The sequence below is a fragment of the Mustelus asterias genome, chromosome 26 (assembly GCF_964213995.1).
Source record: "Mustelus asterias chromosome 26, sMusAst1.hap1.1, whole genome shotgun sequence".
NCBI lineage: Eukaryota > Metazoa > Chordata > Chondrichthyes > Carcharhiniformes > Triakidae > Mustelus > Mustelus asterias.
In genome coordinates, this window is record NC_135826.1 from 972,652 (window position 1) to 992,404 (window position 19,753).

Here is a 19,753-nt window from a genome sequence, read left to right on the forward strand (position 1 = left end):
TCCCATAGTCCAAAGATGTGCGGGTTAGGTTGATTGGCCATGCCAAAATTGCCCCTTAGTGTCCTGGGATGCGTAGATTAGTTGGTAAAATATGTAGGGATGTGGGGGTGGGGCCTGGGTGGGATTGTGGTCGGTGCAGACTCGATGGGCCGAATGGCCTCTTTCTGTACTGTAGGGTTTCTATGATTTCTATGATTCCTTCCCTTCATCCACTTTCCTGGTAACCTCCTCAAAAAACTCTAATCGATTGGTTAAACATGACCTACCACGCACAAAGCCATGTTGACTCTCCCTAATAAGTCCCTGTCTATCCAAATATTTGTAGATCCTATCTCTTAGTACTCCTTCCAATAATTTACCTACTACTGATGTCAAACTTACCGGCCTATAATTTCCTGCATTACTTTTTGAGCCTTTTTTAAACAGCAGAACAACATGAGCTATCCTCCAATCATCCGGCACCTCACCCGTGGATACCGACATTTTAAATATATCTGCCAGGACCCCTGCAATTTCAACACTAGTCTCTTTCAAGGTCCGAGGGAATACCCTGTCCGGTCCTGGGGATTTATCTACTCTGATTTGCCTCCAGACAGCAAGCACCTCCTCCCCTTTAATCTGTATAGGTTCCATGACCTCCCTACTTGTTTGCCTTATTTCCATAGACTCCATGCCAGTTTCCTTAGTAAATACAGATGCAAAAAACCCATTTAATATCTCCCCCATTTCTTTTGGTTCCGTACATAGCCAACCACTCTGATCTTCAAGAGGACCAATTTTATCGCTTACTATCCTTTTGCTCTTAATATACCTGTAGAAGCTCTTAGGATTATCCTTCACCTTGTCTGCCAAAGCAACCTCATAGAACCATAGAAAATTACAGCTCAGAAACAGGCCTTTTGGCCCTTCTTGTCTGTGCCGAACCATTTTTTGCCTAGTCCCACTGACCTGCACTTGGACCATATCCCTCCACACCCCTCTCATCCATGAACCCGTCCAAGTTTTTCTTAAATGTTAAAACTGACTCCACATTTACCACTTTATCCGGCAGCGCATTCCACACTCCCACCACTCTCTGCGTGAAGAAGCCCCCCCTAATATTCCCTTTAAACGTTTCTCCTTTCACCCTTAACCCATGCCCTCTGGTTTTTTTCTCCCCTAGCCTCAGCGGAAAAAGCCTGCTTGCATTCACTCTATCTATACCCATCAAAATCTTATACACCTCTATCAAATCTCCCCTCAATCTTCTACGCTCCAGGGAATAAAGTCCCAACCTATTCAATCTCTCTCTGTAACTCAGCTTCTCAAGTCCCAGCAACATCCTTGTGAACCTTCTCTGCACTCTTTCAACCTTATTTACATCCTTCCTGTGACTAGGTGACCAAAACTGTACACAATACTCCAAACTCGGCCTCACCAATGCCTTATATAACCTTACCATAACACTCCAACTTTTATACTTGATACTCCGATTTATAAAGGCCAATGTACCAAAGGCACACTTTACGACCCTATCCACCTGTGACGTCACTTTTAGGGAATTCTGTACCTGTATTCCCAGATCCCTCTGTTCAATTGCACTCTTCAGAGTCCTACCATTTACCCTGTATGTTCTACTTTGGTTTGTCCTTCCAATGTGCAATATCTCACACTTGTCTGCGTTAAATTCCATTTGCCATTTTTTAGCCCATTTTTCTAGTTGGTCCAAATCCCTCTGCAAGCTTTGAAAACCTTCCTCACTGTCCACTACACCTCCAATCTTTGTATCATCAGCAAACTTGCTGATCCAATTGACCACATTATCATCCAGATCATTGATATAGATGACAAACAACAATGGACCCAACACCGATCCCTGCGGCACACCACTAGTAAGAAGTCTCACAACACCAGGTTAAAGTCCAACAGGTTTATTTGGTAGCAAATACCATAAGCTTTCGGAGCAATGCTCCTTCATCAGATGGAGTGGTCCACTCCATCTGATGAAGGAGCATTGCTCCGAAAGCTTATGGTATTTGCTACCAAATAAACCTGTTGGACTTTAACCTGGTGTTGTGAGACTTCTTACTGTGCTTACCCCAGTCCAACGCCGGCATCTCCACATCATGCACACCACTAGTCACAGGCCTCCACTCAGAGAAGCAATCCTCCACAACCACTCTCTGGCTTCTTCCATTGAGCCAGTGTCTAATCCAATTTACTACCTCCCCATGTATACCTCGCGACTGAACCTTCCTAACTAACCTCCCATGAGGGACCTTGTCAAAGGCCTTGCTGAAATCCAGGTAGACAACATCCACCGCCTTCCCTTCATCCACTTTCCTGGTAACCTCCTCGAAAAACTCTAATAGATTGGTCAAACATGACCTACCACGCACAAAGCCATGTTGACTCTCCCTAATAAGTCCCTGTCTATCCAAATATTTGTAGATCCTATCCCTTATCACACCTTCCAATAACTTGCCCACCACCGATGTCAAACTTACTGGCTGATAATTTCCCGGATTTCTTTTGGAACCTTTTTTAAACAACGGAACAACATGAGCCACCCTCCAATCATCCGGCACCTCCCCCGTGAATACTGACATTTTAAATATGTCTGCCAGGGCCCCTGCAAGTTCAACACTAGCTTCCCTCAAGGTCCGTGGGAATACCCTGTCTGGTCCTGGGGATTTATCCACTCTGATTTGCCTCAAGACAGCGAGCACCTCCTCCCCTTTAATCTGTAAAGGTTCCATGACCTCCCTACCTGTTTGCCCTATTTCCGTAGACTCCATGCCCGTTTCCTCAGTAAATACGGATGCAAAAAAAAAGGAATGTCTTCTTTTAGCCCTCCTGATTTCTTTCTTAAGTAGTTTCTTGCACTTTTTATACTCCTCAAGCATCTTATTTGCTCCCTGTCGCCTATACATGTCATACATCTCTCTCTTCTTCTTTATCAGAGTTCCAATGTCCCTCGAGAACCAAGGTTCCTTTTTCTTTTTCACTTTGCCTTTAATCCTGACAGGAACATACAAACTCTGCACTTTCAAAATTTCTCCTTTGAAGGCCTCCCACTTACCAATCACATCCTTGCCAGAGAACAGCCTGTCCCAATCCACGCTTTTTAGATCCTTTCTCATTTCTTCAAATTTGGCCTTTTCCCAGTTTAGAACCTCAACCCAAGGACCAGATCTATCTTTATCCATGATCAAGTTGAAACTAATGGCGTTATGATCACTGGAACCAAAGTGTTCCCCTACACACACTTCCGTCACTTCTCCTAACTCGTTTCCTAATAGGAGATCTAATATTGCATCCTCTCTAGTTGGTACCTCTATATATTGATTTAGAAAATTTTCCTGAATACATTTTACAACCTCTAACCCGTCTAGACCTTTAACAGTATGCGAGTCCCAATCTATATGTGGAAAATTAAAATTCCCTACTATCACAACTTTGTTTCCTGCAGTTGTCTGCTATCTCTCTGCAGATTTGCGCCTCCAATTCTCGCTGACTATTGGGTGGTCTATAATACACCCCCATTATTGTGGTCATCCTTTCCTGTTCCTCAGCTCCACCCATATGGCCTCGGTAGACAAGCCCTCTAATCTGTCCTGCCTGAGCACTGCTGTAACATTTTCCCTGACTAGCAATGCCACCCCCCCCACCCTTCATCCCTCTGCCTCTATCACGTCTGAAACATCGGAACCCTGGAACATTGAGCTGCCAGTCCTTCCCCTCCTGTAGCCAAGTTTCACTAACGGATATAATGTCATAATTCCACGCGTCAATCCACACCCTCAGCTCGTCTGCCTTCCCCACAATATTCCTGGCATTGAAATAAACACACCTCAGAAGATTATTACCACCACACACAACCCTTCTATTTGTGATTTTGCATGAACTATTAACATCATTTATTTTCACCCCTGCTCCACTATCTGCTCTGGCACTCTGGTTCCCACCCCCCCTGCAAATCTAGTTTAAACGCTCCCCAATAACACCAGCAAACCTGCCTGCAAGTATATTGATCCCCTTGTAGTTCAGGTGTAACCCGTCTCTCTTGTACAGGTCCCACCTGCCCCAGAAGAGGTGCCAATGATTTAGAAATCTGAAACCCTGCCCCCTACACCAGTTCCTCAGCCACGTGTTCCTCCGCCCGAGCATCCTACTCCTACCCTCACTGGCACGTGGCACAGGTAGCAATCCTGAGATTACTACCCTCGGGGTCCTGCTTTTTAATTTCCTACCAAGCTCTCTATACTCACTCTTCAGGACCTCCTCACTCTTCCTTCCTTCATCATTGGTACCAATGTGTACCACGACATCTGGCTGATCACCCTCCCACTTCAGAATGCTGTGCACGCGATCAGAGATATCCCTGACCCTGGCACCTGGGTGTAACATTTCAATATTAAAAACGCTAATAATTTCAAAATTCTGAAGCTTCACTGGATGGGAAAGCTTTAGTAAATATAGATACTCACATGGCTGTTCAACAGGGTGCTTTTATGGGCCGTGATCCCTTCAGATTTCTGGAGGTTCTCGATTGCCATTTCAATCTATCAGATTAAAGTGTATGAGATTAACGCACCATAAAGCAGCTAATTTATTTATCACTGTGACTAACAAATATGTGAAAGGAGTAAGATATATAGATGACGCATCCATTTAGTGTCCAGAATTAGCATAACTTGCAAATTTCAAAATTAAAAATGTACAACTAAATATTGATATATGCATTTATTAAAATTATTCCAGTTCCTAATTTGTTTTTCGAGGTTTATCCATGCTGTAACCTTCGGTTTCCCAGTTGTGTGAAGCAGGTAACCTGTGCGGTGGCACACTGGTTAGCACTGCTGCCTCACAGCACCAGGGACACGGGTTCAATTCCAGCCTCAGGTGACTATGTGTGTGGAATTTGTACATTCTCCCCGTGTCTGCGTGGGTTTCCTCCGGGTGCTCCAGTTTCCTCCCACAGTTCAAAGATATGCAGGTTAGGTTGATTGACCATGATAAATTGACCCTAGTGTCAGGGGGATTAGCAGGGTAAATATGTGGGGTTACGGGAGTGGAGCCTGGGTGGGATTGTGGTTGGTGCAGATTCGATGGGCCAAATGGCCTCCTTCTGCACTGTAGGGATTCTATGATTCTAATACAGCTTTCTAAAACCGCAGCTTTACATCCAAGCTGCAGGAAGGAACATAACTTTAGACTTTCCGTTTGCTGCTCTCGAAATAGAAGGATTTGTTCACAAGGACAACAACATCAGGATAACTCCCTATCCTGAGTAGCAGCACGGGATCTTTAAACCCGTGTTAGCTTATGGAGGTGGATATTAAAGGATCAGGGGCTCACACCCTCATATGAGTCTTAATATACATTCTTCTGATTCACAGAGACTGTGACCAACTAAGCCAAACTAACATTACAATGAATACAAATACAATGAATGATAAATGTGATACTTGCACAACAGAGGATAAGGCCAAATTTATACAGGTTTTATCATAAGATCAATCACTCATAATTGTTTAAGGGATATGGCTAGCTTTCTTTGAGTTTTGGGGACAGATCACCGACCTGAGACATGAATGATGTTTTCTCTTCACAGAAACTGCTAGGTCTGCCCAGCATTTTCACCATTTTGTGTTTTTATTTCAGATAGTCAACATCTACAATATTTTGTTTTTGTGTTTCTTTGCTTATTGCCATCTCTTTAAGTTCTCGGACATGGTGAGTGATGAGTTAACACTCCAAAGCTCCCTCAATTTTCCACTTAGCAAATTCTATTCCATGCATGAAGTACTTATCTCGATTTTCACTTTCAGTGAATTTGCCTGCAATTGAACTTCATTTACCAAGCCCTATTGAGCATACTTTCTTTTCATTTTGCTCTGATCTTGATCGTGGTACAGTTGAACTGAATGGCCTGTTTGTGTGGTGTACATTCTCTACAACATCTTGAGGTAACACCATTCCCGAGCTTGTTACAATCTCTAAATTTATCAACCTTTCATTGAGATTGATTACACATCTGTAAGGCACACCTGAAACAGGAGAGATCCCAGCTCCTCCCTCAGTCCATCCATTCTCTCTTTATGGTTTGGTTTGCTTTACTGTTTCTGTTTCCTTCCAGTTGGCCAATTCCTAATTTCAATCTATGTGTTATCTGTGTTAGTCATTTTGTTTATGAATGGAGTTTCTTGCAAATTACTCCATCAAAGGCCTTGAGGATGTTGATGAGATTAGTCAAGAATAAGCCATACTGGCTGATTTTTATTAGATTGTTTTCATAGCTGCTCTGATATTTATTAGATATCGAATCATAGAATCCCTACAGTGCAGAAGGAGGCCATTTGGCCCATCAAGCCTGCACCGACATCAATCCTACCCAGGCCCTATCCCCACAACCCCTCATATTTACTCTGCCAATTGCCCTGACACTGAGGGGCAATTGAGCATGGCCAATCAACCCAACCCTCACATCTTTGGAACGTGGGATAAAACCGGAGCACCCGGAGGAAACCCATGCAGACATGGGGAGAATGTGCAAACTCCACACAATCACCCAAGGCCAGAATCACCCTGGGTCCCTGGCGCTGTGAGTCAGCAGTACTAACCATTGTGCCACCGTGCCACCCTCTGAACAACCAACACTTAAAACGAAGCCAATAACGAATCTCAAGGAGATACAAAAAAAAGTCAAGTGCAGGAAACAGAAGGAAAGTCAAGAAACTGAGAAAGGTTAAGGCGAAATGGAGACATCAATGACCAAAGGATTTCATAAACACAAAATAACACTTCAAAGGTTGAATCAAATGCAATGCAAGAGAGGCAAGCTAGAGCACAGATTTAAAGTGATTTGCAAAGGAAACAAATATGATATGAGAAAAACCTTTTTCACACAGCAGTGGTTCAGGTCTGGAATGCACCGCTTGGAAGGGTGGTGGAGGCAGGTTCAATCGAGGCATTCACAAGGACATTAAATTATTAATTGAATGGAAATAATGTGCAGGGGTATGGACTAAAGGTAGGGGAATGACACTAAGTCAAAGTGCTCATTCAAAGAGCCAGTGCAGACACGATGGGCCAAATGGCCTCTTTCTGTGCCAAAAGAATCCAGTGATTCTGTGAGAGAGGCCATCAGTGAGATAGTCACCAGGAAATTAAATAAGATTCAAAGAAATTTCGTTACCCAGAGAGTGGTGAGAATGAGGAACTCGCGACCAGAGGGAGCAATTGAAGCAAAGAGTGTTTAAGGGGAAGCCAGACCAGCAAATGAGAGGTAGAGAATAGCGGGTTGTCCTGACTTACTGAGATGAGGAAGGATGGTAAGAGGCTAAAGTGAAGCATAAACATCAGCATGGATCAATTGTGTGCTGTACCTTCTATGCAATCACTTTGAAGGTCTGTAATTATCCTAGATTGATCAATTCTGAATAACACACCTCTGGATCACTAAACCCAACCACCTGCTGATTATCATTGTCACAATTGGTTAGCAAAATTCACTCAAATTCATTCCAGCCAACACCAAGCTTCAGTGATCTGATCCAGATAACCAGTAAAGTTACCCTGAAAGAAAACTAGGCAGAACTGCCGGGAGGCAGGGTTTAATCCGTACCCGGGCTGGGTTAAATCCGAACGCGGGTGGCTGGGTTTAATCAGTACCCGTGCTGGGTTTAATCAGTACCCGGGCTGGGTTAAATCCGTACCCGGGTGGCTGGGTTTAATCAGTACTCGGGTGGCTGGGTTTAATCAGTACCGTGAGGCTGGGTTTAATCAGTACCCGGGCTGGGTTTAATCAGTACCCGGGCTGGGTTTAATCAGTACCCGGGAGGCTGGGTTTAATCAGTACCCGGGCTGGGTTTAATCAGTACCCGGGCTGGGTTTAATCAGTACCCGGGCTGGGTTTAATCAGTACCCAGGTGGCTGGGTTTAATCAGTACCCGGGTGGCTGGGTTTAATCAGTACCCGGGTGGCTGGGTTTAATCAGTACCCGGGAGGCTGGGTTTAATCAGTACCCGGGCTGGGTTTAATCAGTACCCGGGCTGGGTTTAATCAGTACCCGGGTGGCTGGGTTTAATCAGTACCCGGGCTGGGTTTAATCAGTACCCGGGTGGCTGGGTTTAATCAGTACCCGGGAGGCTGGGTTTAATCAGTACCCGGGTGGCTGGGTTTAATCAGTACCCGGGCTGGGTTTAATCAGTACCCGGGTGGCCGGGTTTAATCAGTACCCGGGTGGCTGGGTTTAATCAGTACCCGGGTGGCTGGGTTTAATCAGTACCCGGGTGGCTGGGTTTAATCAGTACCCGGGTGGCTGGGTTTAATCAGGACCCGGGTGGCTGGGTTTAATCAGGACCCGGGTGGCTGGGTTTAATCAGTACCCGGGCTGGGTTTAATCAGTACCCGGGTTGGGCTTAATCAGTACCCGGGTGGCTGGGTTTAATCAGTACCCGGGCTGGATTTAATCAGTACCCGGGAGGCTGGGTTTAATCAGTACCCGGGAAGCTGGGTTTAATCAGTACCCGGGAGGCTGGGTTTAATCAGTACCCGGGCTGGGTTTAATCAGTACCCGGGCTGGGTTTAATCAGTACCCGGGTGGCTGGGTTTAATCAGTACCTGGGCTGGGTTTAATCAGTACCCGGGAGGCTGAGTTTAATCAGTATCCGGGCTGGGTTTAATCAGTACCCGGGCTGGGTTTAATCAGTATCCGGGCTGGGTTTAATCAGTACCCGGGCTGGGTTTAATCAGTACCCGGGCTTGGTTGAATCAGTACCCGGGCTGGGTTGAATCAGTACCCGGGCTGGGTTGAATGAGTACCCGGGCTGGGTTGAATCAGTACCTGGGCTGGGTTGAATCAGTACCCGGGCTGGGTTGAATCAGTACCCGGGCTGGGTTTAATCAGTACCCGGGCTGGGTTGAATCAGTACCCGGGCTGGGTTGAATCAGTACCCGGGCTGGGTTTAATCAGTACCCGGGCTGGGTTGAATCAGTACCCGGGCTGGGTTGAATCAGTACCCGGGAGGCTGGGTTGAATCAGTACCCGGGCTGGGTTTAATCAGTACCCGGGCTGGGTTTAATCAGTACCCGGGTGGCTGGGTTTAATCAGTACCCGGGCTGGGTTAAATCAGTACCCGGGCTGGGTTAAATCAGTACCCGGGAGGCTGGGTTTAATCAGTATCCGGGCTGGGTTTAATCAGTACCCGGGCTGGGTTTAATCAGTACCCGGGCAGGGTTTAATCAGTACCCGGGCTGGGTTTAATCAGTACCCGGGCTGGGTTGAATCAGTACCCGGGCTGGGTTGAATCAGTACCCGGGCTGGGTTGAATCAGTACCCGGGCTGGGTTGAATCAGTACCCGGGCTGGGTTGAATCAGTACCCGGGCTGGGTTTAATCAGTACCCGGGCTGGGTTGAATCAGTACCCGGGCTGGGTTGAATCAGTACCCAGGCTGGGTTGAATCAGTACCCGGGCTGGGTTGAATCAGTACCCGGGCTGGGTTGAATCAGTACCCGGACTGGGTTGAATCAGTACCCGGGCTGGGTTTAATCAGTACCCGGGCTGGGTTTAATCAGTACCCGGGCTGGGTTTAATCAGTACCCGGGAGGCTGGGTTTAATCAGTACCCAGGAGGCTGGGTTTAATCAGTACCCGGGCTGGGTTTAATCAGTACCCGGGAGGCTGGGTTTAATCAGTATCCGGGCTGGGTTTAATCAGTACCCGGGCTGGGTTTAATCAGTACCCGGGTGGCTGGGTTTAATCAGCACCCGGGAGGCTGGGTTTAATCAGTACCCGGGAGGCTGGGTTTAATCAGCACCCAGGAGGCTGGGTTTAATCAGTACCCAGGAGGCTGGGTTTAATCAGTAGCCGGGCTGGGTTCAATGAGTACCCGGGAGGCTGGGTTTAATCAGTACCCGGGTGGCTGGGTTTAATCAGTAGCCGGGTGGCTGGGTTCAATCAATCCCCGGGTGGCTGGGTTTAATCAGTACCTGGGAGGCTGGGTATAATCAGTACCCGGGTGGCTGGGTTTAATCAGTACCCGGGTGGCTGGGTTCAATCAGTACCTGGGTGGCTGGGTTCAATCAGTACCTGGGTGGCTGGGTATAATCAGTACCCGGGTGGCTGGATATAACCTGTACCCGGGTGGCTGGGTTCAATCAGTACCCGGGTGGGTGGGTATAATCAGTACCCGGGAGGCTGGGTTTAATCAGTACCCGGGAGGCTGGGTTTAATCAGTACCCGGGAGGCTGGGTTCAATCAGTACCCGGGTGGCTGGGTTTAATCAGTACCCGGGAGGCTGGGTTTAATCAGTACCCGGGCTGGGTTTAATCAGTACCCGGGAGGCTGGGTTTAATCAGTACCCAGGAGGCTGGGTTTAATCAGTACCCGGGCTGGGTTTAATCAGTACCCGGGCTGGGTTTAATCAGTACCCGGGAGGCTGGGTTTAATCAGTATCCGGGCTGGGTTTAATCAGTACCCGGGCTGGGTTTAATCAGTACCCGGGAGGCTGGGTTTAATCAGTATCCGGGCTGGGTTTAATCAGTACCCGGGCTGGGTTTAATCAGTACCCGGGTGGCTGGGTTTAATCAGTACCCGGGAGGCTGGGTTTAATCAGTACCCGGGAGGCTGCGTTTAATCAGTACCCGGGAGGCTGGGTTTAATCAGTACCCGGGTGGCTGGGTTTAATCAGTACCCGGGAGGCTGGGTTTAATCAGTACCCGGGAGGCTGCGTTTAATCAGTACCCGGGAGGCTGGGTTTAATCAGTACCCGGGAGGCTGGGTTTAATCAGTACCCGGGAGGCTGGGTTTAATCAGTATCCGGGCTGGGTTTAATCAGTACCCGGGCTGGGTTTAATCAGTACCCGGGTGGCTGGGTTTAATCAGTACCCGGGTGGCTGGGTTTAATCAGTACCCGGGAGGCTGGGTTTAATCAGTACCCGGGAGGCTGCGTTTAATCAGTACCCGGGAGGCTGGGTTTAATCAGTACCCGGGAGGCTGGGTTTAATCAGTACCCGGGAGGCTGGGTTTAATCAGTACCCGGGAGGCTGGGTTTAATCAGTACCCGAGAGGCTGCGTTTAATCAGTACACGGGAGGCTGGGTTTAATCAGTACCCGGGAGGCTGGGTTCAATCAGTACCCGGGTGGCTGGGTTTAATCAGTACCCGGGTGGCTGGGTTTAATCAGTACCCGGGAGGCTGGGTTCAATCAGTACCCGGGTGGCTGGGTTTAATCAGTAGCCGGGTGGCTGGGTTCAATCAATCCCCGGGTGGCTGGGTTTAATCAGTACCTGGGAGGCTGGGTTTAATCAGTACCCGGGTGGCTGGGTTCAATCAGTACCTGGGTGGCTGGGTTCAATCAGTACCTGGGTGGCTGGGTATAATCAGTACCCGGGTGGCTGGATATAACCTGTACCCGGGTGGCTGGGTTCAATCAGTACCCGGGTGGGTGGGTATAATCAGTACCCGGGAGGCAGGGTTTAATCAGTACCCGGGTGGCTGGGTTTAATCAGTACCCGGGAGGCTGGGTTCAATCAGTACCCGGGCTGGGTTTAATCAGTACCCGGGTGGCTGGGTTTAATCAGTACCCGGGTGGCTGGGTTTAATCAGTACCCGGGTGGCTGGGTTTAATCAGTACCCGGGTGGCTGGGTTTAATCAGTACCCGGGAGGCTGGGTTCAATCAGTACCCGGGTGGCTGGGTTTAATCAGTACCCGGGAGGCTGGGTTTAATCAGTACCCGGGTGGCTGGGTTTAATCAGTACCCGGGCTGGGTTTATTCAGTACCCGGGAGGCTGGGTTTAATCAGTACCCGGGAGGCTGGGTTTAATCAGTACCCGGGCTGGGTTTAATCAGTACCCGGGCTGGGTTTAATCAGTACCCGGGTGGCTGGGTTTAATCAGTACACCGGGAGGCTGGGTTTAATCAGTACCCGGGAGGCTGGGTTTAATCAGTACTCGGGAGGCTGGGTTTAATCAGTACCCGGGAGGCTGGGTTTAATCAGTACCCGGGAGGCTGCGTTTGATCAGTACCCGGGAGGCTGGGTTTAATCAGTACCCGGGAGGCTGGGTTTAATCAGTACCCGGGCTGGGTTTATTCAGTACCCGGGAGGCTGGGTTTAATCAGTACCCGGGAGGCTGGGTTTAATCAGTACCCGGGCTGGGTTTAATCAGTACCCGGGCTGGGTTTAATCAGTACCCGGGTGGCTGGGTTTAATCAGTACACCGGGAGGCTGGGTTTAATCAGTACCCGGGAGGCTGGGTTTAATCAGTACTCGGGAGGCTGGGTTTAATCAGTACCCGGGAGGCTGGGTTTAATCAGTACCCGGGAGGCTGCGTTTGATCAGTACCCGGGAGGCTGGGTTTAATCAGTACCCGGGAGGCTGGGTTTAATCAGTACCCGGGAGGCTGGGTTTAATCAGTACCCGGGTGGCTGGGTTCAATCAGTAGCCGGGTGGCTGGGTTCAATCAATCCCCGGGTGGCTGGGTATAAACAGTACCTGGGAGGCTGGGTATAATCAGTACCCGGGTGGCTGGGTGTAATCAGTACCCGGGTGGCTGGGTTCAATCAGTACCCGGGTGGCTGGGTATAATCAGTACCCGGGTGGCTGGGTAAAATCTGTACCCGGGTGGCTGGGTTCAATCAGTGCCCGGGTGGGTGGGTATAATCAGTACCCGGGAGGCTGGGTTTAATCAGTACCCGGGTGGCTGGGTTTAATCAGTACCCGGGTGGCTGGGTTTAATCAGTACCCGGGAGGCTGGGTTCAATCAGTACCCGGGCTGGGTTTAATCAGTACACGGGAGGCTGGGTTTAATCAGTACCCGGGTGGTTGGGTTTAATCAGTACCCGGGCTGGGTTTAATCAGTACCCGGGAGGCTGGGTTTAATCAGTATCCGGGTGGCTGGGTTTAATCAGTGCCCGGGTGGCTGGGTTTAATCAGTACCCGGGTGGCTGGGTTTAATCAGTACCCGGGTGGCTGGGTTTAATCAGTACCCGGGTGGCTGGGTTTAATCAGTACCCGGGTGGCTGGGTTTAATCAGTACCCGGGTGGCTGGGTTTAATCAGTACCCGGGTGGCTGGGTTTAATCAGTACCCGGGAGGCTGGGTTCAATCAGTACCTGGGAGGCTGGGTTTAATCAGTACCCGGGTGGCTGGGTTCAATCAGTACCCGGGTGGCTGGGTATAATCTGTACCCGGGTGGCTGGGTTCAATCAGTATCCGGGTGGGTGGGTACAATCAGTACCCGGGAGGCTGGGTTTAATCAGTACCCGGGTGGCTGGGTTTAATCAGTACCCGGGTGGCTGGGTTTAATCAGTAGCCGGGAGGCTGGGTTCAATCAGTAGCCGGGAGGCTGGGTTTAATCAGTACCCAGGTGGCTGGGTTTAATCAGTACCCGGGTGGCTGGGTTTAATCAGTACCCAGGCTGGGTTTAATCAGTACCCGGGAGGCTGGGTTTAATCAGTACCCGGGCTGGGTTTAGTCAGTACCCGGGCTGTGTTTAATCAGTACCCGGGAGGCTGGGTTTAATCAGTACCCGGGAGGCTGGGTTGAACCAGTACACGGGTGGCTGGGTTTAATCAGTACCCGGGCTTGGTTTAATCAGTGCCCGGGCTGGGTTTAATCAGTACCCGGGCTGGGTATAATCAGTACCCGGGTGGCTGGGTTTAATCAGTACCCGGGAGGCTGGGTTCAATCAGTACCCGGGCTGGGTTTAATCAATACCCGGGAGGCTGGGTTTAATCAGTGCCCGGGCTGGGTTTAATCAGTACCCGGGCTGGGTTTAATCAGTACCCGGGCTGGATTTAATCAGTACCCGGGAGGCTCGGTTTAATCAGTACCCGGGCTGGGTTTAATCAGTACCCGGGCTGGGTTTAATCAGTACCCGGGAGGCTGGGTTTAATCAGTAACCGGGCTGGGTTTAATCAGTACCCGGGTGGCTGGGTTTAATCAGTACCCCGGTGGCTGGGTTTAATCAGTACCCGGGTGGCTGGGTTTAATCATTACCCGGGTGGCTGGATTTAATCAGTGCCCGGGTGGCTGGGTTTAATCAGTACCCGGGCTGGGTTAAATCAGTACCCGGGCTGGGTTTAATCAGTACCCGGGAGGCTGGGTTTAATCAGTACCCGGGTGGCTGGGTTTAATCAGTACCCGGGTGGCTGGGTTAAATCAGTACCCGGGTGGCTGGGTTTAATCAGTAGCCGGGAGGCTGGGTTTAATCAGTACCCGGGTGCCTGGGTTTAATCAGTACCCGGATGGCTGGGTTTAATCAGTACCCGGGAGGCTGGGTTTAATCAGTACCCGGGAGGCTGGGTTTAATCAGTACCCGGGTGGCTGGGTTTAATCAGTACCCGGGTGGCTGGGTTTAATCAGTACCCGGGCTGGGTTTAATCAGTACCCGGGCTGGGTTTAATCAGTACCCGGGCTGGGTTTAATCAGTACCCGGGCTGGGTTTAATCAGTACCCGGGCTGGGTTTAATCAGTACCCGGGCTGGGTGTAATCAGTACCCGGGCTGGGTTTAATCAGTACCCGGGCTGGGTGTAATCAGTACCCGGGCTGGGTTTAATCAGTACCCGGGCTGGGTTTAATCAGTACCCGAATGGCTGGGTTTAATCAGTACCCGGGTGGCTGGGTTTAATCAGTACCCGGGTGGCTGGGTTTAATCAGTACCCGGGAGGCTGGGTTTCATCAGTACCCGGGTGGCTGGGTTTAATCAGTACCCGGGCTGGGTTTAATCAGTACCCGGGCTGGGTTTAATCAGTACCCGGGCTCGGTTTAATCAGTACCCGGGCTGGGTTTAATCAGTACCCCGGCTGGGTATAATCAGTACCCGGGCTGGGTTTAATCAGTACCCGTGTGGCTGGATTTAATCAGTGCCCGGGTGGCTGGATTTAATCAGTGCCCGGGTGGCTGGGTTTAATCAGTACCCGGGCTGGGTTTAATCAGTACCCGGGAGGCTGGGTTTAATCAGTACCCGGGTGGCTGGGTTTAATCAGTACCAGGGTGGCTGGGTTTAATCAGTACCCGGGCTGGGTTTAATCAGTACCCAGGCTGGGTTTAATCAGTACCCGGGTGGCTGGGTTTAATCAGTACCCGGGTGGCTGGGTTTAATTAGTAGCCGGGAGGCTGGGTTTAATCAGTACCCGGGCTAGGTTTAATCAGTACCCGGGCTGGGTTTAATCAGTACCCGGGAGGCTGGGTTTAATCAGTACCCGGGTGGCTGGGTTTAATCAGTACCAGGGTGGCTGGGTTTAATCAGTACCCGGGCTGGGTTTAATCAGTACCCAGGCTGGGTTTAATCAGTACCCGGGTGGCTGGGTTTAATCAGTACCCGGGTGGCTGGGTTTAATTAGTAGCCGGGAGGCTGGGTTTAATCAGTACCCGGGTGGCTGGGTTTAATCAGTACCCGGGTGGCTGGGTTTAATCAGTACCCGGGAAGCTGGGTTTAATCAGTACCCGGGAGGCTGGTTTTAATCAGTACCCGGGAGGCTGGGTTTAATCAGTACCCGGGAGGCTGGGTTTAATCAGAACCCGGGCTGGGTTTAATCAGTACCCGGGCTGGGTTTAATCAGTACCCGGGCTGGGTTTAATCAGTACCCGGGCTGGGTTTAATCAGTACCCGGGCTGGGTTTAATCAGTACCCGGGCTGGGTTTAATCAGTACCCGGGTGGCTGGGTTTAATCAGTACCCGGGAGGCTGGGTTAAATCATTACCCGGGAGGCTGGGTTTAATCAGTACCCGGGTGGCTGGGTTTAATCAGTACCCGGGCTGGGTTTAATCAGTACCCGGGCTGGGTTTAATCAGTACCCGGGCTGGGTTTAATCAGTACCCGGGTGGCTGGGTTTAATCAGTACCCGGGAGGCTGGGTTAAATCATTACCCGGGAGGCTGGGTTTAATCAGTACCCGGGTGGCTGGATTTAATCAGTACCCGGGCTGGGTTTAATCAGTACCCAGGTGGCTGGGTTAAATCATTACCCGGGAGGCTGGGTTTAATCAGTACCCGGGTGGCTGGGTTTAATCATTTCCCGGGAGGCTGGGTTTAATCAGTACCCGGGAGGCTGGGTTTAATCAGTACCCGGGAGGCTGGGTTTCATCAGTACCCGGGTGGCTGGGTTTAATCAGTACCCGGGTGGCTGGGTTTAATCAGTACCCGGGTGGCTGGGTTTAATCAGTACCCGGGCTGGGTTTAATCAGTACCCGGGCTGGGTTTAATCAGTACCCGGGCTGGGTTTAATCAGTACCCGGGTGGCTGGGTTTAATCAGTACCCGGGTGGCTGGGTTTAATCAGTACCCGGGTGGCTGGGTTTAATCAGTACCCGGGTGGCTGGGTTTAATCAGTACCCGGGCTGGGTTTAATCAGTACCCGGGCTGGGTTTAATCAGTACCCGGGCTGGGTTTAATCAGTACCCGGGCTGGGTTTAATCAGTACCCGGGCTGGGTTTAATCAGTACCCGGGCTGGGTGTAATCAGTACCCGGGCTGGGTTTAATCAGTACCCGGGCTGGGTGTAATCAGTACCCGGGCTGGGTTTAATCAGTACCCGGGCTGGGTTTAATCAGTACCCGAATGGCTGGGTTTAATCAGTACCCGGGTGGCTGGGTTTAATCAGTACCCGGGTGGCTGGGTTTAATCAGTACCCGGGAGGCTGGGTTTCATCAGTACCCGGGTGGCTGGGTTTAATCAGTACCCGGGCTGGGTTTAATCAGTACCCGGGCTGGGTTTAATCAGTACCCGGGCTCGGTTTAATCAGTACCCGGGCTGGGTTTAATCAGTACCCCGGCTGGGTATAATCAGTACCCGGGCTGGGTTTAATCAGTACCCGTGTGGCTGGATTTAATCAGTGCCCGGGTGGCTGGATTTAATCAGTGCCCGGGTGGCTGGGTTTAATCAGTACCCGGGCTGGGTTTAATCAGTACCCGGGAGGCTGGGTTTAATCAGTACCCGGGTGGCTGGGTTTAATCAGTACCAGGGTGGCTGGGTTTAATCAGTACCCGGGCTGGGTTTAATCAGTACCCAGGCTGGGTTTAATCAGTACCCGGGTGGCTGGGTTTAATCAGTACCCGGGTGGCTGGGTTTAATTAGTAGCCGGGAGGCTGGGTTTAATCAGTACCCGGGCTAGGTTTAATCAGTACCCGGGCTGGGTTTAATCAGTACCCGGGAGGCTGGGTTTAATCAGTACCCGGGTGGCTGGGTTTAATCAGTACCAGGGTGGCTGGGTTTAATCAGTACCCGGGCTGGGTTTAATCAGTACCCAGGCTGGGTTTAATCAGTACCCGGGTGGCTGGGTTTAATCAGTACCCGGGTGGCTGGGTTTAATTAGTAGCCGGGAGGCTGGGTTTAATCAGTACCCGGGTGGCTGGGTTTAATCAGTACCCGGGTGGCTGGGTTTAATCAGTACCCGGGAAGCTGGGTTTAATCAGTACCCGGGAGGCTGGTTTTAATCAGTACCCGGGAGGCTGGGTTTAATCAGTACCCGGGAGGCTGGGTTTAATCAGAACCCGGGCTGGGTTTAATCAGTACCCGGGCTGGGTTTAATCAGTACCCGGGCTGGGTTTAATCAGTACCCGGGCTGGGTTTAATCAGTACCCGGGCTGGGTTTAATCAGTACCCGGGCTGGGTTTAATCAGTACCCGGGTGGCTGGGTTTAATCAGTACCCGGGAGGCTGGGTTAAATCATTACCCGGGAGGCTGGGTTTCATCAGTACCCGGGTGGCTGGATTTAATCAGTACCCGGGCTGGGTTTAATCAGTACCCAGGTGGCTGGGTTAAATCATTACCCGGGAGGCTGGGTTTAATCAGTACCCGGGTGGCTGGGTTTCATCAGTACCCGGGTGGCTGGGTTTCATCAGTACCCGGGAGGCTGGGTTTCATCAGTACCCGGGTGGCTGGGTTTCATCAGTACCCGGGTGGCTGGGTTTAATCAGTACCCGGGCTGGGTTTAATCAGTACCCGGGCTGGGTTTAATCAGTACCCGGGCTGGGTTTAATCAGTACCCGGGCTGGGTTTAATCAGTACCCGGGTGGCTGGGTTTAATCAGTACCCGGGTGGCTGGGTTTAATCAGTACCCGGGTGGCTGGGTTTAATCAGTACCCGGGTGGCTGGGTTTAATCAGTACCCGGGCTGGGTTTAATCATTACCCGGGAGGCTGGGTTTAATCAGTGCCCGGGTGGCTGGGTTTAATCAGTACCCGGGAGGCTGGGTTTAATCAGTACCCGGGCTGGGTTTAATCAGTACCCGGGCTGGGTTTAATCAGTACCCGGGTGGCTGGGTTTAATCAGTACCCAGGAGGCTGGGTTTAATCAGTACCCAGGTGGCTGGGTTTAATCAGTACCCAGGAGGCTGGGTTTAGGCAGTACCCGGGCTGGGTTTAATCAGTACCCAGGAGGCTGGGTTTAATCAGTACCCAGGTGGCTGGGTTTAATCAGTACCCTGGTGGCTGGGTTTAGTCAGTACTCGGGTGGCTGGGTTTAATCAGTACCCGGGATGGGTTTAATCAGTACTCGGGTGGCTGGGGTTAATCAGTACCCGGGAGGCTGGGTTTAATCAGTACCCGGGAGGCTGGGTTTAATCAGTACCCAGGTGGCTGGGGTTAATCAGTACCCAGGTGGCTGGGTTTTATCAGTACCCGGGAGGCTGGGTTTAATCAGTAGCCGGGATGGGTTTAATCAGTACCCGGGTGGCTGGGTTTAATCAGTACCCGGGTGGCTGGGTTTAATCAGTACCCGGGAGGCTGGGTTTAATCAGTACCCAGGTGGCTGGGGTTAATCAGTACCCAGGTGGCTGGGTTTTATCAGTACCCGGGAGGCTGGGTTTAATCAGTAGCCGGGAGGCTGGGTTTAATCAGTACCCGGGAGGCTGGGTTTAATCAGTACCCGGGCTGGGTTTAATCAGTACCCGGGCTGGGTTTAATCAGAACCCGGGCTGGGTTTAATCAGTACCCGGGCTGGGTTTAATCAGTACCCGGGAGGCTGGGTTTAATCAGTCCCCGGGCTGGGTTTAATCAGTACCCGGGCTGGGTTTAATCAGTACCCAGGCTGGGTTTAATCAGTACCCGGGTGGCTAGGCTAATCAGTACCCGGGTGGCTAGGTTTAATCAGTACCCGGGCTGGGTTTAATCAGTACCCGGGCTGGGTTTAATCAGTACCCGAGCTTGGTTTAATCAGTACCCGGGCTGGGTTTAATCAGTACCCGGGTGGCTGGGTTTAATCAGTACCCGGGCTGGGTTTAATCATTACCCGGGTGGCTGGGTTTCATCAGTACCCGGGTGGCTGGGTTTAATCAGTACCCGGGCTGGGTTTAATCAGTACCCGGGCTGGGTTTAATCAGTACCCGGGCTGGGTTTCATCATTACCCGGGAGGCTGGGTTTAATCAGTACCCGGGCTGGGTTTAATCAGTACCCGCGTGGTGGGTTTAATCAGTACCCGGGTGGCTGGGTTTAATCAGTACCCGGGCTGGGTTTAATCATTACCCGGGAGGCTGGGTTTAATCAGTGCCCGGGTGGCTGGGTTTAATCAGTACCCGGGCTGGGTTTAATCAGTACCCGGGCTGGGTTTAATCAGTACCCGGGTGGCTGGGTTTAATCAGTACCAGGGTGGCTGGGTTTAATCAGTACCCGGGCTGGGTTTAATCAGTACCCGGGCTGGGTTTAATCAGTACCCGGGCTGGGTTTAATCAGTACCAGGGAGGCTGGGTTTAATCAGTCCCCGGGCTGGGTTTAATCAGTACCCGGGCTGGGTTTAATCAGTACCCGGGAGGCTGGGTTTAATCAGTACAC

At 50.8% G+C, this 19,753-nt stretch overlaps 1 protein-coding gene across 4 annotated transcripts in view; it reads right to left on the reverse strand.

Annotated features, from left to right (window-relative positions):
- LOC144479406 (DNA-binding protein RFX2-like) overlaps positions 1-19,753 on the reverse strand; it is a 135,282-nt gene that overhangs the window by 50,574 nt on the left and 64,955 nt on the right. For all 4 annotated transcript variants that reach the window (XM_078198042.1, XM_078198039.1, XM_078198040.1 and 1 more), the window contains one exon: positions 4,470-4,544. In XM_078198042.1, coding sequence (XP_078054168.1) covers positions 4,470-4,544 — 75 coding nt within the window. The remainder of the gene's footprint in view (positions 1-4,469; positions 4,545-19,753) is intronic.